Source organism: Nycticebus coucang, chromosome 15 (genome assembly GCF_027406575.1).
Source record: "Nycticebus coucang isolate mNycCou1 chromosome 15, mNycCou1.pri, whole genome shotgun sequence".
Taxonomy (NCBI): Eukaryota; Metazoa; Chordata; class Mammalia; order Primates; family Lorisidae; genus Nycticebus; species Nycticebus coucang.
This window is the reverse complement of record NC_069794.1, coordinates 95657503-95683021: the sequence shown is the minus strand read 5'-3', so window position 1 is coordinate 95683021 and position 25519 is coordinate 95657503. Positions and strand designations below refer to the sequence as shown.

Genomic DNA, 25519 nt, shown 5'->3' with positions numbered 1-25519 from the left:
CTAATAGTAATAACAGCCCTAACAACCCTGGCTGTCATTTATTGAGGGTGTATTGTTGCAAGGCCCTTTGCTGAGTCGCCAGTTACAAACACGATTTCCTCCCCCGCTCACGGAAAACCTCACAGCTAGAGTCTGGAGACTCTGCCCCGAGTCTCCCAGCTGGTGGGTGGCAGAGCTGAGCTACTGGTGGGCTTGTCTGTCAAGCCCACGCCCTCACTTCTTGATTACACCGTTCCAGGGGTCTGTGTCTTATTCTCAGGAAGCATATTTTCTAATTTAGGGCTCAGTATTTTCATTTCAGATAAAAATTGATTTGGCATTTTTTACATTTTATTCTTTTATAACCTTAAAAGGAGTATATTCATTTTTTCCCAATGTAATGACCTCTTATTTTTATGTATGTAATTGAATTAAAAATGGCTATATAATGCGATTAACCTTCTCAAAAGGTGGGACAGAAATGATTCTGACCTTAAGCTCCAATTCAGTATTCCCTTGTTCTGGTGTACACCTCTTGAACAACTGGCTTAAGCCACTAAACAAATAAAAACTAGGAATAGCCACCTGGTTGTCACTGATGGTAATTCAGGCCATCATTGATTGGCAAAATCTACCTGGCAGCAGCACCTGGCACACAGAGATAGTTGGTTCCTGCCACTCTGGGGGTTGTGGGTGGCACCTTTGCCACCTGAGTTTGCCAAATGTCAGTGTTGTTAATGTAACAGACGGAGAGGAGGCATCCAGTTGGATAGGTGTATATGTGGATGGATAAGGCCATGTGTTTTTTTAAGTAGAAAAAAAAGATGTTAGAGGTTAGATAGATCTTCTCATTTTAAGAATAGGAAACTGATTTCTCATGGACTACTATTCAGCCATAAAAAAGGTGAAGATTTTACATCTTTTATGTTTACCTGGATGGAGTTGAAACACATTCTTCTCAGTACAGTATCTCAAGAATGGAAAATAAAATCCAGTATATTTCAGTACTAATATGAAACCAGTACATAAATAATTACATACCCACATGAAGAAAAACCCCACAAATATAGTCTAGCAAAGAGAGGAGAAAGGAGGAAGCGGGGAGAGGGAGGGCAGGTGGCGGGTCTCCCCTAATGTGCACAGTGTGAGTGCTCAGCACGCCCCCTGTGATGGGCTCAACTACAACTTGAACTTCACCTTGAAAGTGAAAACAATGTAACCTAAAAATTTTTACCTCATATTAATTGGGAATAAAAAAAGAAAAAGAAAACTGTGGTCTTGGAGAGGTAGATGACTTATCCAAGTTTGTGAGGGAGGTCTTCAAGTCCACTGTTCTACCAGTACTCTGCATTAAGGGTTGGGGGCTTCGCGGTATTGCTATTTGGTGTCCCAGCTGTACAGTCAGCTTCATGCACTGCGCACTACGTCCTGTTCAGTTCTTTACCTTGATATGGTACTGTAATAGAAGAAGCAAATAAACTATATGGTGGCTTTCTTAGAATAGCTTTCTTTGTCTAGTCATGACTCATTGGATAATTGCTATCCCAGAACCACAGCACATTTTAAAAAGAGTCAAATGGTAACTTTCAGTTCTGCACTGGCAGTGAAAATCTCTTACTAAAGCCTTTTTGAGATCAGGCGGCCACCGGACAGCAGTCATTTTCTAAGTAATACTGAGGCAAATTGTTACCTTCACTTGAAAGCAGAAGAGAAAGAAAAGAAGTGAGTGAATGTCCCAGGAGCAAGGCTGCGGTCAGCTTTAGGTGGTTTATGCCCCTTGTGGTCATCCCGTCTTACTAAGTTTGATTATCCTGTTATATTCTACATACAATAATGAATTTGGCAACAGAGTTTTAAAAGAGATTTTATTGTCTTATATAACTTTATTTTTAATTGATGCCAGAGCTGCATTTTGTTACTAAGATCATATACTTTAGAATTATTATTATTATTATTTTGGAGACAGAGTCTCACTATGTCGCCCTCCGTAGAGTGCCATGGTGTCACAGCTCATAGCAACCTCACATGCCTGGGCTGAAGCCATTCTCTTGCCTCAGCCTTCCAAATAGCTGGGACTACAGACACCCGCCACAATGCCCAGCTATTTTGTTGTTGTTGCAGTTGTTGTTGGTTAGCTGCCCTAGGGCCGGGTCAAACCCTCCAACTTCATTGCATGTGGCTGGCTCCGGTAACCACTGTGCTACGGGCGCTGAGCCTAGAATTATTGATTATACATTCTACTGAGTTCATTATTTTCTTTTTTTTTAATGCATTTTATTAGCTTGGGAGTAATATTCAGGGTTCTTATCCAGAAAATTCTTAGTAATGGAGACATATCATACAGTATTTTGGTTCTCAATAATTAGATTTATTCTGTATTGAAGCAGGCTTAGAAAAGATTAGCCTTTAAAAAAGACATGAATATTTTATATTGATATAACTTTTTGACTTTGTCAGTATTTCAGTGCTTCGACTAAGAGAGCACCACTGAGTCTTGGGTCTGCATCATCATGTTTCTGCTCCTGTTGTTGACATATCTCAGCCATCGCCTCACCCCATTCGCCTGACACACCACCTTTGTTAACTAATCTGTATCCCCATTTTACAAATGAGGAAACTAAATCTAGACTTAAGTTCCCAAAAGCCAGAGAGAGTCAGAATTTGAACTCAGGTCAATTCAGCTGTAAAACCACCATGATCGTTACTAGTTTTTTTCCTTTTACTTTTCTTTCTAATTCTTTCAGAGGATTATATTCGCTATGCCCATGGTCTGATATCCGAGTACATCCCTAAAGAATTAAGTGATGACTTATCTAAACACCTCCAGTAAGTACTGGTTGTCTTCAGTTGTAATTATGTCCCTGTGTGCTTCTTGGTTTCCCCAGCAACAGGCTTTTCTTCTCTTTTTTTTTTTTTTTTTGAGACAGAGTCTTACTTTGTCACCCTCAGTAGAGTGCTGTGGTATCATAACTCACAGCAACTTCAAACTCTTGGGCTTAGGTGATTCTCTTGCCTCGGCCTCCCAAGTAGCTGGGACTATAGGCACCCACCACAATGCCTGGCTACTTTTTTATTGCATTGTGACTGAGGCTGGGTTCAAACCTGCCACCCTCCGTATATGGGGCCAGCACCCTACTCACTGAGCCGCAGGAGTCACCTGCAATTAGGCTTTTCTTAAGACTTACCCTGTGTTATATCATGTACTCTGTGGTATGGAGGTGATTTTTAATGTATAATTGGAATGAATTGATTTGGTGGATACTAATTACAGGAAGCAGGGAATGTTGTTAGGGTTAGAATTATAGCTCGTTCTGATTTTAGAGGATAAACTATGTTAAAATTTTATCCCTAATTGGACTTAAGCAATCTGTTTCATTGTAATCATTTTAGGAGAAAGAAAGGAGGGTTGGAAAGGGTAGACAGCATGTAGAATATTTTTTAATATAACATTTAAATGTTTTGTACCATTTTCACTGTCATCATTAGATAGTAAAGTATCTTTTTTATGCCCAGTTATTAAAACTCAATGTGAAACACAAACTGTGTCTCCATAATTAACTGTCTTAATTTATGTTCTTTCCTTTAAAGAATCTTATATTAAGATTTTAGCTTTAAAAAAGTGTTTGTTTTCTATATTTTGGAAAAATCATAACTTAATTTTGTTGTTAAGATTTTATGCATGGTGATTTAGTAGCTTTTCTGATCCTTATTCTTTTTATCCTCTGACCCACGAAGATAAAATGACTTTTTAATAAACATAGTTGCTATTTTTTAGCTAATGCCATACGTGAAGTTTAAAACAAAATTTAGTAGAAACTGGTTTCTGCAGTAAAGTGTGTTGAAAGCCTACTTCAAATTGGTACCATATCCTTCTGCTTAATATCCCCCAGGTTTCTCAGCTGCTGGTCTTGTTAGAGACCTTGTGTCTTTGTACTCTTATTTGCTTAGATTCTTTTCTTTCCTCAAAAATGTTTAAGTTTTGGTTAAAGATTTGGGAAGAAAGACATGCCAATTACATTTGTTTTTAATGGGAGAAAAGGCAAAGTTTATATATGACTTTTTCTCAACAGTTAATTTTCACTTATAAATGTATGTTAGCATGATCATTTATGAAGGAAAAAATACTCCAACACAAACTTACGGAGGTTAAGGAAAAGCAACGGTATTTCAACAAATGGGTTCTAATTTATTTTGGAGTACAGACAATGCCAGTACAAATAATGAAGTAGCAAAACACAGCCTCATTAATTTAGAAAACTTTCTTTCTTCAAACTGAGGTGCTTGAACAGCAAGATGTATGGAGACAAAGCTATAAGCCAAAAAGTCGGATTTACTAAATCTTAAATTGGTCGGTCTCTTTGTTTGTCTGTGAACACCATGACCATGGTCCTTACTTTTCACTCCCTTAGGCTTCCAGAGCTTCCAGCTTCATGGCCAAATCCTCCATCAAAGGTAAGAAGCTGTGACTAAGATGTCTTTAGGGAACTTGGAAAAATATTCCACGTCTACCACATGAGTTTAATTCTAGTCTGTTTTAAAGCCACTGAACCAGTGGTTTTCAACCTGTGGGTGGCGATCCCTTTGTAACAATGAAAATACATTCTGTATATCAGATATTTACATTATAATTCATAACAGTAGCAAAATTACAGTTATGAAGTAGCAATGAAAATAATTTCATGGTGGAGGGTCACCACAACATGAGGAACTGTATTAAAGGGTCACGGCATTAGGAAGGTTCAGAAGCACTGCTGACTAAACCCTTTTGCGTGGAATGGTGTGGGTGGAATGAAGGTTGCAGTGGGCTCTATTGTCAGGATTTTTTATTTTTGTAGATTTTACCTGAATGATAAATAAAGTGCTATGAAAACTTAAGAAGAATTGGTGTTAGCAAGATAACCCTGCAAAACTACTATAGATGTATAATTAAAGTTAAATCTTCCTGAGTTATTTAAATCACTTAATTTAATTAACTTTATTAAGAAAAATACTCTCCATCTAACTAAAACTCATTTTGCCCAATTTAATTGTCCTTGTCACAAAGACGCACAGAATATGATTTTTGTAATACAAAGAATCCTTTGAGCAAAGATGACCACATGTTTTCCCCTGGATTTGAAAAGAGCATTGAAATCATGTGTAATCTCTGTCTGTTAATGGAAAACCTTTCTCTCTTGCGGACATTCTCAAACTGCCACCCCCAGCTCCTCTGCAGCTTGTCTTTATCTCCCAGACCAGGAGAACAGAGAAGCCAGTCTCCAAGCACACCTGAGTGTGGGTAGCAGAAAGGCCAGATCTCGGGAGTAAGGCCTGCTTCAGGACAGGGGGGTAAACTCAGGCACCAGCTGTCAGTGAGGCTGCCCTGCAGCCAGCAGGGGGACAGACGCCCAGGAATGTAGGGGGTATGGTAGCAGATGTGAACAGCCTTCCTTTCCCTGCATTTGTTCCTCGGCCTTTGTGGTGGCCAGCATGCTCAGAGGACTCTGTATCTCATCCTGTTCAGAGGGGCCAGTGCCTCCAAAAATACTCATTACTTTGATTTTTGGAAAGGGACTGGAAATCAAAAGGGTGCCAGTGTTTTGGGGGTTCTTCTTCAGCTGGTTGTAAAGGAGGTGCAGCTTTTATTGTCCAGGAGAACGGCACTGGGCGGAGGCAGTTGCTGTAAGGTCTAAAAAAGACCATTCCAGGCCAGCCCCATGCTTCTGTCAAACCACTGTTAAACCTCTGACAGTAGCTCTCGGGGACCCAGAGAGACAGAATTATCTTGCTATAGGTAAGAGGGTAGGTGCTCTGAAAGTGTGTTCCTTATTTCTCTTTCTTCAAAAGTAAGCACATAGCTTTCTCTCCAATGTCTATATTCCATAGTAACTTAGAGATTATTCCCAAGTTTATCTTAACCTTTTCGTAAGGGCGTTTGATACCTTCTGGAATAATGCAGTCATAGGTTCATTGTCCTCTGTTCCTGTTTGGTTTTCTTATTTTAATTTCCAAACTCTAAGTCATTTGTGATTTCATCATTTATGATTTAGATCAGGGGTCAGCAAAACTTTGCTTGTAAGGCCAGATAGTAAATATTTTAGGCTCCGTGAAGCAGATGGTCTCCGTCACAACTACTGAACTCGGCTACTGCAGTGTGAAAACAGCCGTAGACAGTACACACTCGAGTTAGCGTGGCTGTGTTCCAACAGAACTTCATCTGTGAAGCAGACGGCCAACTGGATTTGGCCCCTGGGCCGCTTGCCAAGCCCTGATTTGATCTTGGCGTCTCCTTCCTCCTGAACCTCAGCCTTCTCGCCTGGACTGTCTCAGTTGCTGTCTGAGGCTCTGTCTTCTCCCTGTGTTCCTGGGCGCTGCATGGAGTCCCATCTTGTAAATATACACAGGAGGTGCCCCCTGCTAGCTGTCCTGTCTGTGTCCAGGATTTGATCGATTTTTACAGTTAATACACTTGATTATTTTCAGGAAGTTCTTTCCAGCGTCCATTAGGTTTCTCTGAACCTGGGTTGTAATTGATAGCACGGATCCTGTCGTCTTAATATGTTTTACATTATTTTTCCTTACGACCATATGTCTGCCTTTGTTGAAGCTCAGCTTCCAACCCTTAAGTATTTTGACTTTGTCACTGTCAGCAAGCAGAGCTGAGTGCAACCAGTGGGTTTGGAGATGTTCCCCGGTTCCTTCTTGCGAATCATTTATGAGAACGATCAGGCCAGGCCTAATATTAATCCCTGTGGCACTCTGCTGTTTGTTCTTCTTTTTCCAGAACTATGTCCATTTTTTAGTCGTAACCTCTGTTACTGACTTTTTGAGCCATTTTTCTATTTCTGATGAAACAATCCCATAAACCCATAGTGATTCACTCTTTTAAAATAACAAAAAATGTCCGTAAATGTTACAACCCTGCCTTTTCCAATATGTCCAACAGTGCGCTGACAGTAAACATAAACATCAGTGATGTGCGAAGGCTGCCATAGTTCTTTTTTTTTTTTGTAAGCACTTATAACTGGTGTCTTATTTGATTGTGGTTGCTGTGAGCCGTGTGATGCCACGGCACTCTACCCGAGGGCGGTACAGTGAGACTCTGTCTCTACAAAAAAAAAAAAAAAACACCTAAACAAGTCATTTGTCTATTTAACTTTTTTTTTTAGCTTTTTAAAAATGAGTTTATTCCTGTTATGTCTAAAAAGAATCAACGATGTTACTTGGGTCTCACTGCATGCACATTTTATTTCTTGTCTCAGCCATGAAGTGAGTTTTTTTTTGTTGTTGTTGTTGTTGTTGTTTGTTTGGTTTTTCGCAGTTTTTGGCCGGGGCTGGGCTTGAACCCACCACCTCAAGCATGTGAGGCCGGCACCCTACTCCTTTGAGCCACAGGCACTGCCCATGAAGTGAGTTTTATTTAGAATGCTTAATTTAAATGGGCTTATTTTTTGTCCTTTTTTAAAATTTCAGATTAATGTGAGGGTACAAACGATTAGGTTACAATGTTCGCGTTTGTCAGGAAGAGTCCATGTCATGGGGTGTCCTGCTGGGGTATGCTGTTCATATGGACGACCTTTTGTTGACACTCTTGCCATGAACATTTTTTGTTTGACTTATCAATGAAAAGTGAATTGTGACTGGCGTGGTGGCATGCACCTTTATTCTCAGCTACTGGGGAGGCTAAGGCTGGAGGATCACATGAGCCCAGGAGTTTGAGGCTGCGGTGAACTGTGGTTGTGTCTATGAACAGTTACTGCACTCAGCCTGAGGAACGTAGTGAGACACCATCTTTTAAAAGTGAATAGCGTCCAAGTGTTTGTAATGACATCTATGTGAGGTCACGTTTTGCTACAGAGAAGGAATACATCCTCATAACGTCAAGCTTTTTGTATTTTGAAAATATAGCCTTTAGCATTTAATTAGCTGGGAGTTCTGCTCTCCTGAACCTCACCTAAACACCCTTCGCTGTCTTTAACACGCACTGTGTGTTCCTATGAACGTCGCATGTATGCATTCACTTTGTGTCAGTAAGGGGTCGTCGGTGACAGACCATTCCCCGTGGCTGCTGTGAGGCCTTAAAGAGACTTTGCCACAGTGGGAGGTGTGTTCCCAGGATGCCCCTCTGCTTTTCACGGGCAGTAACTTCAAGACATGTTGTCTCTCCTTTTGGGGTCATGCGGGATGTGGCATCTCTTAGCACCAACTCCGCCCATTCTTGTATTTGGCAAAAGCAAGACAGGAAGAACGAAGCTGGGGCAAGTCTGTGTTCCTCAGGGTGGGTCTGCACTGGGGCTTGTCAGCCTGGTGTCACAAAGAGCTTGAAGATCTGTGAGAAACAGAGCTGTGATGAGCTGTGTTGACAGCAAGACTCACCTGTCCTGCTGCTGTGCCTTCCCCACAAGGAGCGGGGCGTGGTTTCTCCCATGTTGTGATCACTAAGGCCGCCGGCTGGCCCTTGACAGGATGGTTACATTTGCTGGTGCAGAATGAAAGGTGGAAATACTAAGTGAAGGTTTGACTTAGTTGCCTTGGGCCGGACAGAAAGAATACTGTGGTGACTCAGATGCTGGCTCAGGTCCCCTGCCAGGTGGCTGTAAACTGTTCAGTCGGCCTTTCTGTGCTGCCTTGGCTGCTTGCTGTGCAAGGTGGTTTTTGTGGGAATAAAATGAAATAGTTGAATGGAAAGGAGGGAAGGACATAAAGCTATAAAAAGATGGTGGTAATGAAATAATACTGTCCCTTTATTTGTAAGTGGACATTAAACTAGGAAGTGAATGAAAGAGGAGTTCTGGCTGGGCACCTGTCCCTCTCAGAGGGAATTCCCATCTCTGATTTCTGTGCCTCACCTTCTCCTTGTCATCAGCAGTCACCTAGGTCCCCCCTTCCTCCGGGCCTGGCACCAAGTGTGTGCTCGCTATCAAGGATGCACCTGGGGGCTTCGTGGAAGCGGTGGGTGCCTTCATTGCCTACATCCCTGGTAAAGTGTGAAGGCGCTTGTGCAAAGTAAGCCCCATCCTGTGTCTGCGATTCCAGGTGGCCTTCGTGTGGGTCCAAATTACACACATTGGGGTTTTTTAATGGGTTGATGTTCCTGTCAAGGTGACATCTGACACCACTTAACTGCTCTAACATTACAGAAAATAAAGTTATCAGATGAACCTGTAGAAGCCAAAGAAGATTACACTAAGTTTAACAGTAAAGATTTGAAGACCGAGAAGGTATGTGTGTGTGGGTTCGTGGCGTCTTCTTTAACGCACACGCAGGAGGCTGTATCGAGAGCAGTCAGGGGACAGTCGCAGGCTCAACTGTGACTGTCTTTCTGACCAGGAAGAATTATTAACTTACATTTCTGTGACTTAATAGCTCATTCAAACTTGTGTATGACAATGAAAAGGTTGAGCAATTAAGACTTTGCAAATCAAAGAAAAGCAACCTGCTGCTTATCAAGAGTGTGCCTAACCCGTGGGTTCACAGATGGATGGGGCAGGGGGAGGCAGCTGCGAGCTTCACAGGTAATTTCCTCAACCCAGCTGCCCAGAAGCTTCCTAGAAATTTCTGATGATGATAAAATTATGGATAACTTTACCATGCCCCATTCACCTTGGCAGATGTCATCTCTTAGGAGTTGTATCTTGTGCACACATCGTGTCTCATACCAGCTTTCTAATGAGCATTGCCCTGCTTGTGTAGTTTCTTGTTTCCACCTTTCCCTTGAGTATCTTAGTGTGAGAATTTCAAAGTTAATCGTTTCATGATGTTCAATCATGTGTGTTACTTTATTTCATTTTATGGAATACGATTTACTTAATCATTCCCCTGATTTGGAACGTAAAGGTTACTTGTGACTTTTTTCTGTGTTTTTTAATGAAATGATGGACATTCCTCACAGTCCACCTCTGTATCTGACTATTTCATTAGACACAACCTAGAACTAAGAGTAAGACCTTGGACAGCGGGAACCTTCATGATAAAGTATAGGTAGCTAAAATGATTTCCAAAAATGTAGTAGAAATTTGCACTCCCAAACATAATTTCTGATGGGTATTTTTCTTGACTTCTTGTTAGGGGGAAGTATTATTTTTATTCTTGAACTTTTACCTGTCAATCTAGGCTACATTTATTTTTATTTTTTACATTTTTTTTAATCTAAAAAGATTAGTTGTTTTTCTAAATGCTTACTGCTCATTTGTTTTTGTTTTTGATTTTTTTTTTTGGGGGGGGGTGCAAATTGTTGGTTCATATCCCTTGCCTGTTTTTATGTTGAGGTAGTAATATTTTTCAGTTTATTTGTAAGAATTCATTGTAAAAATGTTATTAAGGCTAATAACATTTTTCATGATATAGAAGGTACAAACATTTTTAGCTTTTTCATTTGTTTTTTTAACAGTGTTATTAAATTGTTCTGAGGATAAAGTATAGAAACTGTTTTTCTTTATGATTTTCCCATGGTTTTTATGCTTTAAAAGGCCTTGACCATCACATGTTAATTTCTACCTAGATTTTAACAATGTTTACTCTCCTTAGAGTTTTTAAAATAAATTCTGTTCTTTAGATGCAGTTTATTTGGGCATAAGTGAAGGAATAATCCAATTTAAGATCTGCCTGAATACCTAGCATGCGCTCTGTAAACAGGGGCATTTCTAGTTTCTAGGAGAGAAATCTTTCTGTCCCAGGCTTCTGTGGAAATGCTACTTGGGCGGGCGTAGCACCAGTGAGGGAAGAGGGATGGACCAGGGTGTCTGAAACGCACAGGTTAACTTGCCTGAGAGAGACTGTCGGTGTTCCCCCCCTCCCCCGTCCAGTCGATAACAAGCCCGCTAAATCCTACATGACAGACTGTGAGAAGCAAGACTGCAGGAATCACACACCCCTCCCTGCGAGACACTTTAGCCGTGCCTTTGCCTGAGTTCTGGAGGTGATGATGACCCTTTTCTTTGCTGATGCCCATGTGTGCTTCTGAACATGGTGGAGTGCATCAAAGTAAAATCAGCTGCTGTTTATTTACCTTCTGTTGCTTTTTGTAGGACATTGGGAAAAATTACAGTGACCAGTAAGAGAAATGTGTGGGGCAGAGTTAGTTGAAGTTAGCTTTGGGAAAATATTTCTTTGTTGGAGAAAAATGAGGCAGTTGTCCTGCCGGTCTGGGAGGCTGTGCAGTCCAGGTCACCTTTTGAATATGATAGGGTTGTACTTAATTCCCCACAGAGCTCATGAATAAAATCTGATGGTAAATTGCTGGGAAGTATTCATCATGTGGCAATACAAGGCTGTAATTCCTCCCAGACAACTGCAGCCTGTGTCCACCGCATTGTTTGTGTTACCGCTCTCCATGAGCCCTCCGGAAGTACTCCCCTGAGAGCAGCCTATGGCTGTCACATTCCACCCCTAGAGCATTCTGTCCCCTCGGTCTGAATCTGAATAGAAATCCGGACTCTTCTCACCGTTTAGGAAGCTTGTTACCTCCCTGATGAGCCTCAGAAGGGCAGGCCTATCTGATTTGCCTGTGTGATATTCTAAGTGCCATCTATGCCGGTAACAATTTTTCTCTCTCATTTTCATTAACAGAAAAATAACAAAATGACTGCAGCTCAGAAGGCTTTGGCTAAAGTTGACAAGAGTGGAATGAAAAGTATTGACACCTTTTTTGGTGCAAAAGTTAAAAAAAAAACTGGAAAGATTTGAAAAGTTGAGAATGAAATCTAACAGAAATATTTGCTTTGTCCATGTTTCATTTCTGTCCTCTGATGCCTTTGGGGTGGAGAGAGAAAAGAGGGCAACTTTGAGACTCTCTTGAACATTTCTTTGTGTTTATTTTTTGTGTTTCTGAAGCAAGTATGGGAAAGTAATTTTATAACTTCAGGGCTGTGGCCTTTGGAGTCTCATTTGACTTAATGAAAAGTATTCAAGTGAATAGAATTAACACACAGCACCCTGGTCTCCTCAATAAACCGACTCTGACAATGATGCTGCTGCCTACGCCTGTTACGCGACTTTACAGACAGCAGCTGTAGCAACATGGTTGCCAACAGGGACCTGAAAAACAAAGCTGCCAGGTAAATCATTGGTAAATGGTTTGATTACTGGTGTTTTTATATTTTATGAATCCATGTTCTTTGTCCACAAAACTTGTAATCTCCCATTTCTTCATGACCTGGAAATAATATGGTATATTTTCATAAAATAACATTTTTAAAAGGAATTATAATAGTAATCTTATAACCTTTTTTCGTATACATCATTTTGTGAGAATTTTCTCCAGCTACTATGTATTCTTCACAAATAGGATTTTTAAATTATATTACAGTGTAATTTTCAATTATTTGAATATTTGATTATTTAATAGCCACGACTCCCTTTGGACTCAAAATAGTTTGGACGTTTGTGTAGGAGGTGGGACCTGGTGGCAGGTGACTCGGTCACGGGGCCGCTCCCTCCTGAGTGGTCCAGTGCCCTGCTTGTGGTATGGAGGGAGCTCTCACTGTATCCGTTCATGCAGGAGCCGCTTGCTTACTGGGGACAGTCGCCTTCTCTGCTCTCTTGCTCTCTGTCCCACCATGTGACCTGCCTGCTGCCCCTTCACCTTCCACCGTGATTGGAAATTCCCTGAAGCCCTTGCTAGAAGCAGACGCTGGTCGTACAGTCTGCAGAAACCAGGAGCCAGATGAGCCTCTTTTCTTTATGTATTACCCTCAGGTACTCACAAAGGTGCCTTAAACGCAGGTTAGTAACAGGCGGTCCCCAGGTTAGGAACGAGATAGGTTCTGTAGGTTTACTCTTAAATTGAGTTTGTGTATAAGTTAGACTGGATACATTTACCTATTACCTGTAATAGCCTTTGTTCCTAGGTGTGAATTATATGTAAATCGGAGGTTTGTGACTCAGGGACTGCTCGTAATGCAAAACAGATGAATCTAGGACATTTAAGAACATTTAGATTGTTTACAAAGGTTTCCTGTTTGAAGGATTAAAAGTATTTGTCCACGTCTTTTGTTTCCTTAGAGTGAATTTTTAGGTATAGGGTTACTGGTTCAAAAATAACATTTTCAAATAGATGTTTGTGGAAATACATTTCACAGAAAGGTTGTAGACTCGAGCACACTAACAGGTAGTGGGTGTGAGTTCATATCTTACTCAGGGCCACCTGGTTAGCATCCAATGATATATTTGCAAATAAGCGGGGAAAAGGCATCTTATTGTGGTTTTAATTCACATTTCCCTGATTGGTAATGATGTTGAACATTTTTTCACGTTTACTGATCAATTATCATCTTACAGAGATTTGTCTATTTATATCCTTGATTAAATTATTGAAGTGTCTATATTTTTCTTACTGACTAAAAGTATTCTATAACTTAAGGGCATTAATTTTTGTCCACCATGTTCATTGTACATTTCTTTTCTTGGTTTGTACTTTGCCTTTAATTTTCTTTTGATCTTTTGACACACAGATGTTTTCAGTTTTTTGTAGACATATGCACATAGTTTTCCCTTTACATGGATGTTACACTTAGAACAATGTTTCTCTTTACAGGAAACTTAACTAAGCACTTTTATTTTCTTCTAAACTCTTTAATAGTTAAATTCTTTACTTGTATTTAATTAAACCATCTAGAGAATTTATGTGTAAACATACTGGGAGGTAAGCTATAATTTGATTTTCTTAGCAGTTTGTTCTTCTATCTGTAGAATCGTTTTGTCAGGTTCTAAGAGTAAGTTTCAAAGAGATTTTTATTGAGATTTTTGTCAGACTTGTAAATTAATTTGGGAAAACAAGTATCTTTACAACTACAATGTTTTTCTGTAGGTTCTAGGTCTAGATATGTCTTCACATCCTTCAGTAGATGTAGGAATTTATCTAGTTCTTTTCACTGCTATTAATGAAATTATTTATTTTTCAATTAAGTCTACTAACTGGTCATTTTATAACATTTCACATTTTTATATAATTAATTTTTAAATAGCCAATTTACTAAAACCTTAATCTAAAATTTTTCCATTTTATTTATCTTGGTTTCAATATATAATAAGGTATGGAATTTACTTCTAAAAATTGGGTGCACTTTTAATGGTTATACCTATTCTGTGCCTTTTTTTTTAATTTCTTTTTTGTGACCCAACACCCAGGAAGCCTCTTTTGTATCTCTCATATCATGTACATGGGGCTAGAATATCCAGAACAGTGTTAAAGAGCACTGGTAGTCGTGGTCTAATTCGTAATTTCTATTGATGTGTTTTATTATTGATTCAGATACTAGCTGTTATGAATATGATAAAAAATACACTTTTTTTACATATACATGTGTTTATTAGGTTTCCACTTTTGCCTTCACAGTATTAAAAAGGCTTAAAATTTAATAATAATAACAATGTTTAAGATAAGGACTAGAAACAAAAACCTCGTAAAGAACCAACAACAATAAATACATTCAGAAAAAAAATCAGACAATTGCTGCATAAAATGTTAAGCAATAATAATGCAAAGAAAGTAACATTACATTGTCAGATAAGAGTGTGTCTAATATAGATTGCTTTGACTCTGAGGCTCAGTATGGAGTCATCAGTTAACTACTTCTTATTATTTTTTTTCCAAAGTCTCAAAAAATGGACAACTAGCATTTATAAATAAAAGTAAAAGATAATTTCAAAAAACAGATCATGCCAAATCTTATAGACAATAGAAGAAGAAGAAATACTTCAAAAATCATTCTACTTAATCTGGATGCTCCTGATATTAAAATTCGAGAAAATATATTATTATAAAGGGGAAATTATGAACATATTTCACATATAAATGAGGATGCAATATCCTAAACAACAAGGAATACACATCTTTGATATTCCTTTTATATACTTAGTTTCCCTAACATTTAAATTAATACTTGCTGTTATTCGTTATCAAATATATTTGGGGATAGAGGTGCCTGTAGTATTTTACCACCACAGACCTGTTCTAACTGCCGCAACACGCCCTCCCTGGCGGTAGATGAAGGGTGGACGGCACAGCAGACACACCCCAGCTGGCTCAGGCTCCAGCAATGTAGTTTTCTTTCTCTCTCTTTTTTTTTTATTATTAAATTGTAAACACATAGATCATGTATACATTAATGCATTTATGGGGTACAATGTGCTGATTTCATACAGAATCAGGAACACTTACATCACACTAGTTAATATATATCTCATCTTGTTTACTTAGTTATTGTGTTAAGACATTTATACTCTATACTAATAGATCCGACATGGACCCTTGCAATATGCACCATAGGTGTGACCCCACCATCCACCCTCCCTCAGTCTGACCTCCCTCCTTCATCCTGGACCACAGTTGTGATCTGTACTTCACATGAAAGTGAGAGTGATTGTAAATTGGTTTCATAATAGTCCTGAGTACATTGGATATTTTTTCTTCCATTCTTGAGATACTTTACTGAATAGGATATGTTCCAGCTCCATCCATGTAAACATAAAAGAGGTAAAGTCTCCATCTTTTTTTTAAGGCTGCATAATATTCCATGGTGTACATATACCACAATTTATTGATCCATTCATGGGTCGATGGGCACTTGGGCTGCTTCCATGACTTGGCAATTATGAATTGAGCTGCAATGAACAAACTGGTGCAAATATCTTTGTTATAAAGTAATTTTTGGTCTTTTGGATATACACCTCATAGAGGAATTGCAGGGTCAAACGGCAGGTCTACTTTTAGATCCCTGAGGATTCTCCATACTTCTCTCCAAAAGTAATGAATTAGCTTGTGCGCCAACCATCAGTGCAGAAGTGTTCCCTTTTCTCCACATCCACACCAACACCTGTAGTTTTGGGATTTTGTTATGTGAGCCACTCTTACTGGAGTTAGATGATATCTCAAAGTGGTTTTGATTTGCATTTCCCTGATGATTGAAGATGATGAGCATTTTTTTCATCATCAATGCAGTTTTCACTTAGGCTTCCTAGGCTTATGTTTAGAATTTTTGCTGCCATATTCAAAAGCAATGTTTCTGTTAGGTTTTAGTGTTAAAATTATCCTAGCTTTCCATCTTGATAATGTTCTAGGGAGATTAACATTGCATTAACAATATTCTATTTCTGGAAAATTTTAAAGAATATCGGAGGGGGTGGCGCCTGTGGCTCAAGGAGTAGGGCACCAGTCCCATATGCCAGAGGTGGTGGGTTCAAACCCAGCCCTGGCCAAAAACTGCAATAAAAAAAAAAGAATATCAGAGGTTAAAACTATCTAGCACTGGAGCCTTTTTTTGTTGTAATTTTCTGTAATCTGTTCTTTGTCTTTCTTAACATTTTGAACAGTCTGAGTTTGCTGTTCCATAGAACATTTCTCACTATGGTTTTCTCTAGTGTTTGCTCTTGATTAAATTCAAGCCGTCCCCTTTGGGCACACACAGAAGTGGCGATGTATCTTTCTCAGCACACTGCTTCACGAGTCACAGTTTGTCCCAACGTCAGGGATGTTAACTTTGATCACTTGGTGGTGTCCCAAGTTGATTCCCTGTAAATCATTATTGATTATCTTTCTAATTAATGGGTAATTTGTGGGTAAATACTCTGGGACTTTGTAAGTATCCTATCCCTTCTCAAACGTTTACCTCTTAGGTTTAGGGTCTACTCGTGATTTTTCTAATTCTTATTATTTCTTCTATATTTTTCACTTGTCGTCCTTCTCTAAGGAAGAGTTTCACCTTCTCTACTTGCTTGCTTGTTCATTTATGAATTTATATAAATATGGGATTTATAGGCCTGTGCGGTGGCTCACACCTATAATCCTAGCACTCCAGGAGGCAAATGCAGGTGTTTTGCCAGAGCTCATGAGTTCAAGACCAACCTGAGCCTGAACCAGAGCCAGACCCTGTCTCTAAAAAACTAGCTGGGTACCTGTAGTCCCAGCTGCTTGGGAGGCTGAGGAAAGAGAATCACTTAAGCCCAAGAATTTGAGGTTGCTGTGAGCTGTGATGCTACAGCACACTACAGAGAGCGACAAAATGAGACTGTCTTAAAAAAATGGGATTTGTAGATTTTTATTTTATCTGGGGGGTTATATTATATTTTATTACTATTATTATTAATAATAATAATTTTAATGCTCATGTTGTCCCAGAAGAGCTGGTAGGAGACCTTCAGCCTGACTTCTGTATCTTTTGGGTGTGTTTCCATATTGTTCTACTATGACCTTCCTTCCACAGTAGGGAGTTTCAGGCCCTTCCTGTACTTTCCCTGCCTTTTTTTCCAGGGAGCCCTGGCTCCTTTCAATGGAGAAAGACATGCAGGAACCACAACACTGCAACCTAGTTAGCAGGTGTGTTCATTGTTGTTGATGTGTCTCTGCTTAGTGGCCAAAGCTAGAAACGTGTGTGTGCACAGGAGTGTGTGATCTGTATGTGTGATGGGAAACTATGTGTGTGTCAATATTTGTTTGATTTTTTTCTAGGTTAATTTTATCAGGTTAAGGAAGTTTTCTTTTTTTAATGGTTTACATTTTTTTTATTGTTTGGGGTTCATCGAGGGAACAAAGAACTAGGTACACTGATTGCCTTTGTTAGATGAAATCCCTCTCATACTCGTGTCCTGCCCCCAGGAGCTGTGCCGCCCACCATGACCCCTGACCCCCTTGCCTCCTTTCCTGCTTTCCTCTCCCCACTTGCTCATTCCTCTACTCCCACCTCGTATTAGCTCATCTGCTGCCTTCATATTAGAATTGAGTACATTGGATTTTACTTTTCTATTCTTGTGATTCTTTACTAAGAAGAATGTGTCCCACCTCTATCTAGGTAAATACAAAAGATGTAAAGTCTCCATCTTTTTTGACGGCTGAATAGTATTCCATGGTGTACTATACCCCAGCTTGTTAATCCATTCCTGGCTTGGTGGGCATTTCGGCTGTTTCCACATTTTGAGAATTATAAATTGAGCTGCAATAAACAGTCTGATGCAAATGTCCTCATGATAAAAGGATTTTTTTTTTTCTTCTGGGTAGATGCCAGGATCAAATGGGAGGTCTGATTTGAGTTCTTTGAGGATTCTGCATACTTCCATCCAAAAAGGTTGTATTAGTTTGCAGTCCCACCAACAGGGTAAAAGTGTTCCCTTCTCTCCACATCCACACCAGCATCTGCAGCGTTGAGACTTTGTGATGTGGGCCATTCTCTTTGGGGTAAGGGGATATCTCAGGGTAGTTTTGATTTGCATTTCTCTGATGACTGGGGACGATGAGCGTTTTTTCATATGTTCATTAGCTATTCGTCTGTCTTCTTTAAACAGGGTTCTGTTCTTACCTCTTACCCAGTGATATATATATCACTTGTTGGGTCTTTTTTTGTTGATTAATTTGAGTTCTCTATCAATTTTAGTTATCAAGCTTTTGTCCAATTCATAATATGCAAATACCTTTTCCCATTCAGAAGGTTGTCCATTTGCTTTGGTTGTTCTTTCCTTAGCTGTACAAAAGCTTTTCAGTTTAATTAATACCCATTTGTTTATTTTTTGTTGCTACAGTTACCACAGAAGTCTTCTTCATAAAATCTTTCCTCAGGCTGGTATCTTCAAGTGTTCCTCACACTGTCTTCAAGGATTTTTATTGTTTCATGCCTTAGATTTAAATCTTTTATCCATATTGAATCAATTTTTTATTTTGTTATTTGTTCTCTGTATACCTTTTTCTTATCTATTATTGGTGATTCCTTGAGGGTACAGAGAACCAGGTTACACTGATTGCATGTGTTAGGTAAAGTCCCTCTCATAATTGTCCCTCCTCCAGGAGGTGTGTCGGGTACCGTGTTGGATCCATTTTTGTAAGTGGTGAGCCGTGCATGTCAGTTTCACCTTTTACATGTGGTTATTCAGTTCTCCCAACACCATTTATTGAATGGAGATTCTTTTTCTTCTCCTCAGTGTATGTTCTTGTTTGGTTTGTCGATTTATCAGGTGGCTATAAGGTGATAGTTTCATCTCATGGTTTTCTATTCGGTTCCAAATGTCAGTGTCCCCCTTTTTGTGCCAATACCAGGCTGTTTTGATCACTATGGTCATGTAATATAGCCAAAAGTTTGTTAGGGTGATACCCCCAGCTTTGTTTTTATTACTAAGAATTGCTTTGACTATATGGGGTTTCTTCTGTTTCCATACAAAACCAAGAATTATTTTTTATTTATTTATTTATTTTTTTTTTTTTTTCGTAGAGACAGAGTCTCACTTTATGGCCCTCGGTAGAGTGCCGTGGCCTCACACAGCTCACAGCAACCTCCAACTCCTGGGCTTAAGCGATTCTCTTGCCTCAGCCTCCCGAGTAGCTGGGACTACAGGCGGCCGCCACAACGCCCGGCTATTTTTTGGTTGCAGTTTGGCCGGGGCTGGGTTTGATCCCTCCGCCCTCGGTATATGGGGCCGGCGCCCTACTCACTGAGCCACAGGCGCTGCCCCCCAAGAATTATTTTTTACAAATCCTGAAAGTATGATGGTATTTTAATGGGGATTGCATTGAATCCGTAGATTGCTTTGGGAAGTATAGACATTTGAACAATGTTGATTCTTCCCAGCCATGAGCATGGTATGTTCTTCCATTTGTTAATATCTTCTCCTATTTTTTTTCTCAGTGTTTCATAATTTTCTTTGTAGAGGTTCTTTACTTCTTTTGTTATGTATATTCCTAGGTATTTCATCTTTGTTGAAGCTGCTATGAAGGGAATTGTCTCATTGATTAGCTTCTCATCTTGACTGTTATTGGCATGTACAAAGGCTACTGAGTTGGGGACATTGATTTTATATCCTGAGACATTGCTGTTATTTTTTTGATCACTTCCAGGAGTCTTGTGGTTGAGTCTTTGTATAACATCATGTTGTCAGCAAAGAGGGGGAGTTTGACCTCCTCTGCCTCTCTCAGGATGCCTTTATTTCCTTCTTTTGTCTGATTGTATTGGCTAGAACTTCCAGCACTGTGTTGAATAGTAGTGGCAATAAAGGACACCTTTGTCTGTTTCCAGTTCTAAGTGGAAAAGATTTTAATTTTACTCCATTTAGAGTATAACTTTAGCTGTGGGTTTGTTGTTAAAAGCTTCAATCAGTTTAAGAAATGTGCCACCTATGCCTATATTCTTAAGTGTTCTAATTAGAAAAGGATGCTGGATTTTATTGAATGCTTTTTCTGCATCTATTGAGAGGATCGGATGGTCTTTGTTTTTGCTTCTGTTGCTAATGGTGAATTACATTTTTGGACTTACATATGTTAAGCCAGCCTTACATCGCTGGGATGAAACCTACTTGATCGTGATGAATGATTTTTTTTAATGTATAGCTGTAATCTCTTGGATAGGATTTTATTGAGAATTTTTGCATCTATATTCATTAATAAAATTGGTCTGAAATTCTCCTTTTTACTTGGGTCTTTTCTTGGTTTTGAAGTCAGGGTGATATTTGCTTCATAAAACACATTGTGGAAGATTTCTTCCTTCTCAATTTTTTGGAATAATTTCTGCAGTATGGTATAACCTCTTCTTTGAAGGTTTGATAGAATTCTGGTGTAAAGCCATCTGGACCAGGGCATTTTTTTGTTGGGAATTTTTTACCTCAGTTCTTGATATTGATCTATTCAAGAGATCTATTTCTTCTTGATTAAGTCTGGGGGGAGAGTGTGATTCCAGGTTTTGATCCAAAAATTTCCCCCACATTGTCAAATTTCTGGGCACAGAGTTACTTGTAGTATTCAGAGATGATCTTTTGTATCTCTGTGGCATCTATTGTTATTTCCCCTTTATCATTTCTGATTGAGGTTATTAGAGATTTTACTTTTCTGTTTCTAGTTAATCTGGCCAGAGGTTTATCGATTTTATTTATTTATTCAGAAAACCAACTTTTTGTCTTATTAATTTTCTGAATGATTCTTTTGTTTACAATTTCATTGATCTCTGATTTAATTTTGGTTATTTCTTTTCTTCTGGGTTTGGGAGAAGATTGTTTTTCTTTTTCCAGTTCTATAAGATGGTTCATGAGTTTCTTGATGCACTCTCTTTCTGTTTTTCAAATGTAGGCATCTAATGTGATGAATTTCCTTCTTAAGACTGCTTTTGCAGTATCCCACAGGTTTTCATAGCTTGTGTCTTCAGTGTTGTTATGTTTGAGGAATTTAATGATTTCCTCTTTTATTTCTTCCTAAACTCAACTATCATTCAGCATAAGGTTGTTTAATTTGCACATCTTTGTGTGGGGATCAACTTTGTTGTTGGAGTTCAGTTCCATGTTTATAGCCTTGTGGTCTGAGAAGATACAAGATATTATTTCTGTTCTTTTAATTTTGCTGAGGTTTGATTTGTATCCTAGGATGTGGTCCATTTTGGAGTATGTACCATGGGCTGACGAGAAAAATGTATATTCTTTACCTTTGAGATGGTATATTCTGTATATGTCTGTTAAACCCATTAATTCAAGGGTCACATTTAAGTCCTTTATATCTTTGTTTAGTTTCTGTTTAGAGGATCTGTCCAGTTCTGTCAGAGGGGTATTAAAGTCCCTGACTATTAAGGCATTATGGGCTATCAGATTGCTCAGACCCCTCAAGGTCTGTTTCATAAATCTGGGAGCATTTAAGTTGGATGTATAAATATTTAAAATTGAAATGTGTTCTTATTATATTGTTCCTTTGACCAGTATGAAGTGTCCATTTTTGTCTTTCTTAACTTTAGTTGCTTTAAATCTGCTTGTATCTGCAAATAAGATTGCAACCCCTCCTTTCTTCTGGATTTCTATTTGCTTAACATATAGACCCTAAGTCTTTGTTTGTCCTTCAGGGATAAGTATGGCTCTTAGAGACAGCATATGGATGGCTTATGCTTTTTTTATCCAGTGAGCCAGCCTGTGCCTCTTCAGTGGTGAATTCAGTCCATTGACATTTATTAAAAGAATTGGTAAGTGTGGTGGAGTTCTATTTGTGAAAGTCCATTGTGTAGTTTTATCCTTCACACCACTGTGGAAGCTAAGTTTTGACCTTTAGCTTCTGGGTGTTTACTTTGCTGGTGGTCCATTGTGGTGGTCACTGCTGAGAATAGGTCTAAGTATTTCCTGTAAAGCTGGTCTTGGGGTGAATTTCCTCAGTGCTTGTATAGCCTCAAAAGATTTGATTTCTCAATCAATTTTGAAGCTTAGTTTATCAGGATATAGTATTCTGGGCTGAAAATTGTTTTGTTTAAGAATGTTGAAGGTGGATGACTAGGCTCTTCTGGCTTGGAAGGTATCATATGAAAAGTCTGCTGTCATCCTAATGGCTCTGCCGCATTAGGTCAGTTTTTCTTGATGAAAGAATTTTTTCTTTCATCTTGACTTTGGACAGGTTCATTACAATGTGTCTTTGGGAAGCTCTGTTTGAGTTGAGATGAGCTGGGGTTCGATATCCATCTGAAAGAAGTGTGTCAGGATCTTTAGTAAAACTTGGAAAGTTTTCCTTTATGATAGTCTCCAATAAGGCTTTCATACCTTTAGGACAATCTTCTTCCCCTTCAGGAATCCCTATTATTTGTATGTTTTAACACTTCATGGAGGCTCATGGTTCTCTAAGTGCCTGTTCTGCTTTCTCTCTCTTCTTTTCTGCCTCTTTAGCTACCTGGGTTAACTCAAAGACTTTATCCTCTAGTTCTGAGGTTCTTTCTTCTCCAAGGTCTAATCTATTTTTGATACTTTTCCACTGCATCTTTACATTCCTGATTGTCTCCTTCATTTCCTTAAGCTCCTCCATATCCTTTTTATATTCTACATATCTCTTGGCCAACTTTTGGTTATGTCTTTCCATTTTCTCATCCATTCCTTTTATTGTCTTTATCATCCTTATTTAAATTCCTGTTCTGTCAAGTCCATTAATTCTTTATAGGTGGAGGCTTCTGCAGTAGCTGTCTCATGGTCCTTTTGGGGAATTCCTGTTTTCGCTTTTCATGTTGTCCAGAATTTTCTATTGGTTCCTCCTCATGTGTTCCTTCTTGTTCACCTCCTCGTCCTCCTCCTTCCTTCTCACTGCCTTCTTTGCTTCAAGTTACCTTGTCTCAGAGCTTAGGTCTTGAAGTGGCCTCAGCCTGAGCAAAGCCAAACTCTTCCTCATACCCAAATAAACAGAAGTCCTTGCTCTTGATGACAATATGTTGCAATATGTTATCAGCACACCAAGTGGTGCTGTGGTGTTTTTAGGAGACAGAGTGCACAGTCAGTAATCTCTGTGGTCCTTATTCCAAACTTAGTTGCCTTCAGTGATTGCCTGATTATTTCCTCAGCGTTTAGACCCTAGTAGGTTGGGATCTTAAAGCTCACGAGAATCCTTCAGGGACAGGTCTCACAGTGCCCCCTGACTCCAGTTCCTGTGGGATGCAGGAGTCCCTCAGCTTATCCCAGTAGTGGAGTTCTGGTCTGCCCAAGGATGTTTTCTTATATTTCTAGTTCACTGACAGATTTTATCATAAATAGATATTAAATTTTGTCAAATAATTTGTCCAACTACTAAGATGATCATGAAGTTTTCTTTTAATATTCAAATCATTAACAACTGATTTTTGAATGTCAAACTAACCTTGCATTCTTGAGATATTCCTACTTGGTCACAGTGCATCATTTTTTTCATATACAGGATAAGGTTTTATTTCCTAAAATTTTGTTAAGCATTTTTATATCTGTTCATAAGGGATATTGGTCTGTAATTTTGTTATAATGATTTTGATGTACGAGTAAAACTGCCTCACAAAATGAGTTGTAAAATATTCTTTTATCACCTATTTTCTGAAAGTGTGTGAGACTCACATTATTTTTTTCTTATATGTTGAGCAGAATTCACTAGTGAATCCATTAGGGCCTAGAATTTTCTTTTTTCTTTTTTCTTTTTTAGAGACAGAGCCTCAAGCTATTGCCCTGGGTAGAGTGCTATGGCATCATAGCTCACAGCAACCTCCAACTCCTGGGCTTAAGCAATTCTCTTGCCTTAGCCTCCCGAGTAGCTGGGACTACAGGTGCCCACCACAACACCCCACTTTTTTTGGTTGTAGTTGTCATTTTTTGGCATGCCTGGGCCAGATTCAAACCGCCAGCTCTGATTTATGTGGCTGGAGCCTTAGCTGCTTGAGGTATAGGCACTGAGTCAATACTAATTAAATTTCTATAATAGATAAAGATCTTTTCTAATTTCCTTCTTTTCTTGTGCCAGTTTTGGTAATTATATCTTTCAGAAATGTGGTTATCAAATTTATTGGCATAAGTTGTTCATCTTATTTTTATTATCTTCTTAGTGCCTATGGGTCTGTAGTAATAGTCATCTGTCTTTTTTTGTTTCTTGGTTAGCAGCTAAAAGTTTATTAATTTCTTTGATCTTCTCAAAGAACCATTTTCTTCAGACTTGGCATAATTTGCATAATTTCTGATGAGATGTCTGTGATAATTCTTTTTTTTTTTTAAGAGACAGAGTGTTACCATGTCACCCTCGGTAGAGTGCTGTGGAGTCATAGCTCACAGCAACCTCTAACTCTTGGGCTTAAGTGATTCTCTTGCCTCAGCCTCCCAGGTAGCTGGGACTACAGGTGCCTGCCACAATGCCTGGCCATTTTTTTTCGGTTGTAGTTGTCATTGTTGTTTGGAAGGCCTGGCCTGCATTTGAACCCACCAGCTCTGGTGTATGTGGCTGGCACCCTAGCCACTGAGCTACAGGAGCCGAGCCTATGTTAATTCTTATATTCTACTTTATATAAAATGTCCTTTTCCTCCCTGGCCTCTTTTAAGATTTTTTTCTATATCAGTAGTTTTTAACAGTTTGATTGTTATGTGTTAATTTGGTTTTCTTTTTGTTTGTCTTGTTTGGAAGTGTATTAATCTTCTTGCAACTTTGGATTTACAATTTTCATCAAATTTGGAAATTTCTGGCCAGATTTCTTTAAATACTTTTCTGTTCTTTCTCCCCTTACTCTCTCCCCCTCCTCAGCGTCTGGTGCCCCAGTTACATATGCACTAGACCACTTGGTACTGTCCTCTGGGTCCCCTCGCTGAGTTTCTTTTTCTTTTTTATTTTTTTTTAATGTTTCACTTTTAGACAGTTTCTCATATTTTCAAGTTTACTTTGATTTGTAGTATTCACCTTTTATTAACCTCAGTTACTATTATAGTTTTTAATTCTTAATGTTGCATTTGTTTCTTTCTTACATCTTCCCATTCTTTCTTCATGTTTGTGTTTTCTTTTTGTACTTAATAATAATTAAAGTAGCTGCTTAGATGTTCTTGACACTAGTTCCATCATCTTTGTAATTTGGGGTCTATATCTTTCTCTCTTTTTACTTTTTTATTCTGAAATGACTTTAGGCTTATAGAAAAGTCACTAAAATGGTAAAGAGAGTTTATATACATCTTTCACCCAACTTCCCCCAATATTAACACCTTCCATAACCAGGAAGTTTACAACAACACAGCACTGTTAGCTAATCCACAGCCTTGCTGGAGTTGTGCCTGCATTTCTGCTAATGGCATTCTCTTGTTTCAGAGTCTAGTCCATGGTTCCACGTTTCATTTAGTTGCCATGTCTCTCAGTGTTTCTGAATTT

General features: G+C 38.9%; 1 protein-coding gene across 3 annotated transcripts in view; it reads left to right on the top strand.

Annotated features, from left to right (window-relative positions):
- Positions 1 to 25519, top strand: part of RNASEH2B (ribonuclease H2 subunit B) — an 80818-nt gene that overhangs the window by 43380 nt on the left and 11919 nt on the right. For 2 of the 3 annotated variants that reach the window (XM_053563715.1, XM_053563712.1), the window contains exons 8-11: positions 2724 to 2805; positions 4389 to 4431; positions 9099 to 9179; positions 11527 to 11925. In XM_053563715.1, coding sequence (XP_053419690.1) covers positions 2724 to 2805; positions 4389 to 4431; positions 9099 to 9179; positions 11527 to 11643 — 323 coding nt within the window. In that variant the 3' untranslated portion in view covers positions 11644 to 11925. Of the gene's footprint in view, positions 1 to 2723; positions 2806 to 4388; positions 4432 to 9098; positions 9180 to 11526; positions 11926 to 25519 lie in introns of those variants that run through there. The other variant, XM_053563713.1, reaches the window with a different exon arrangement.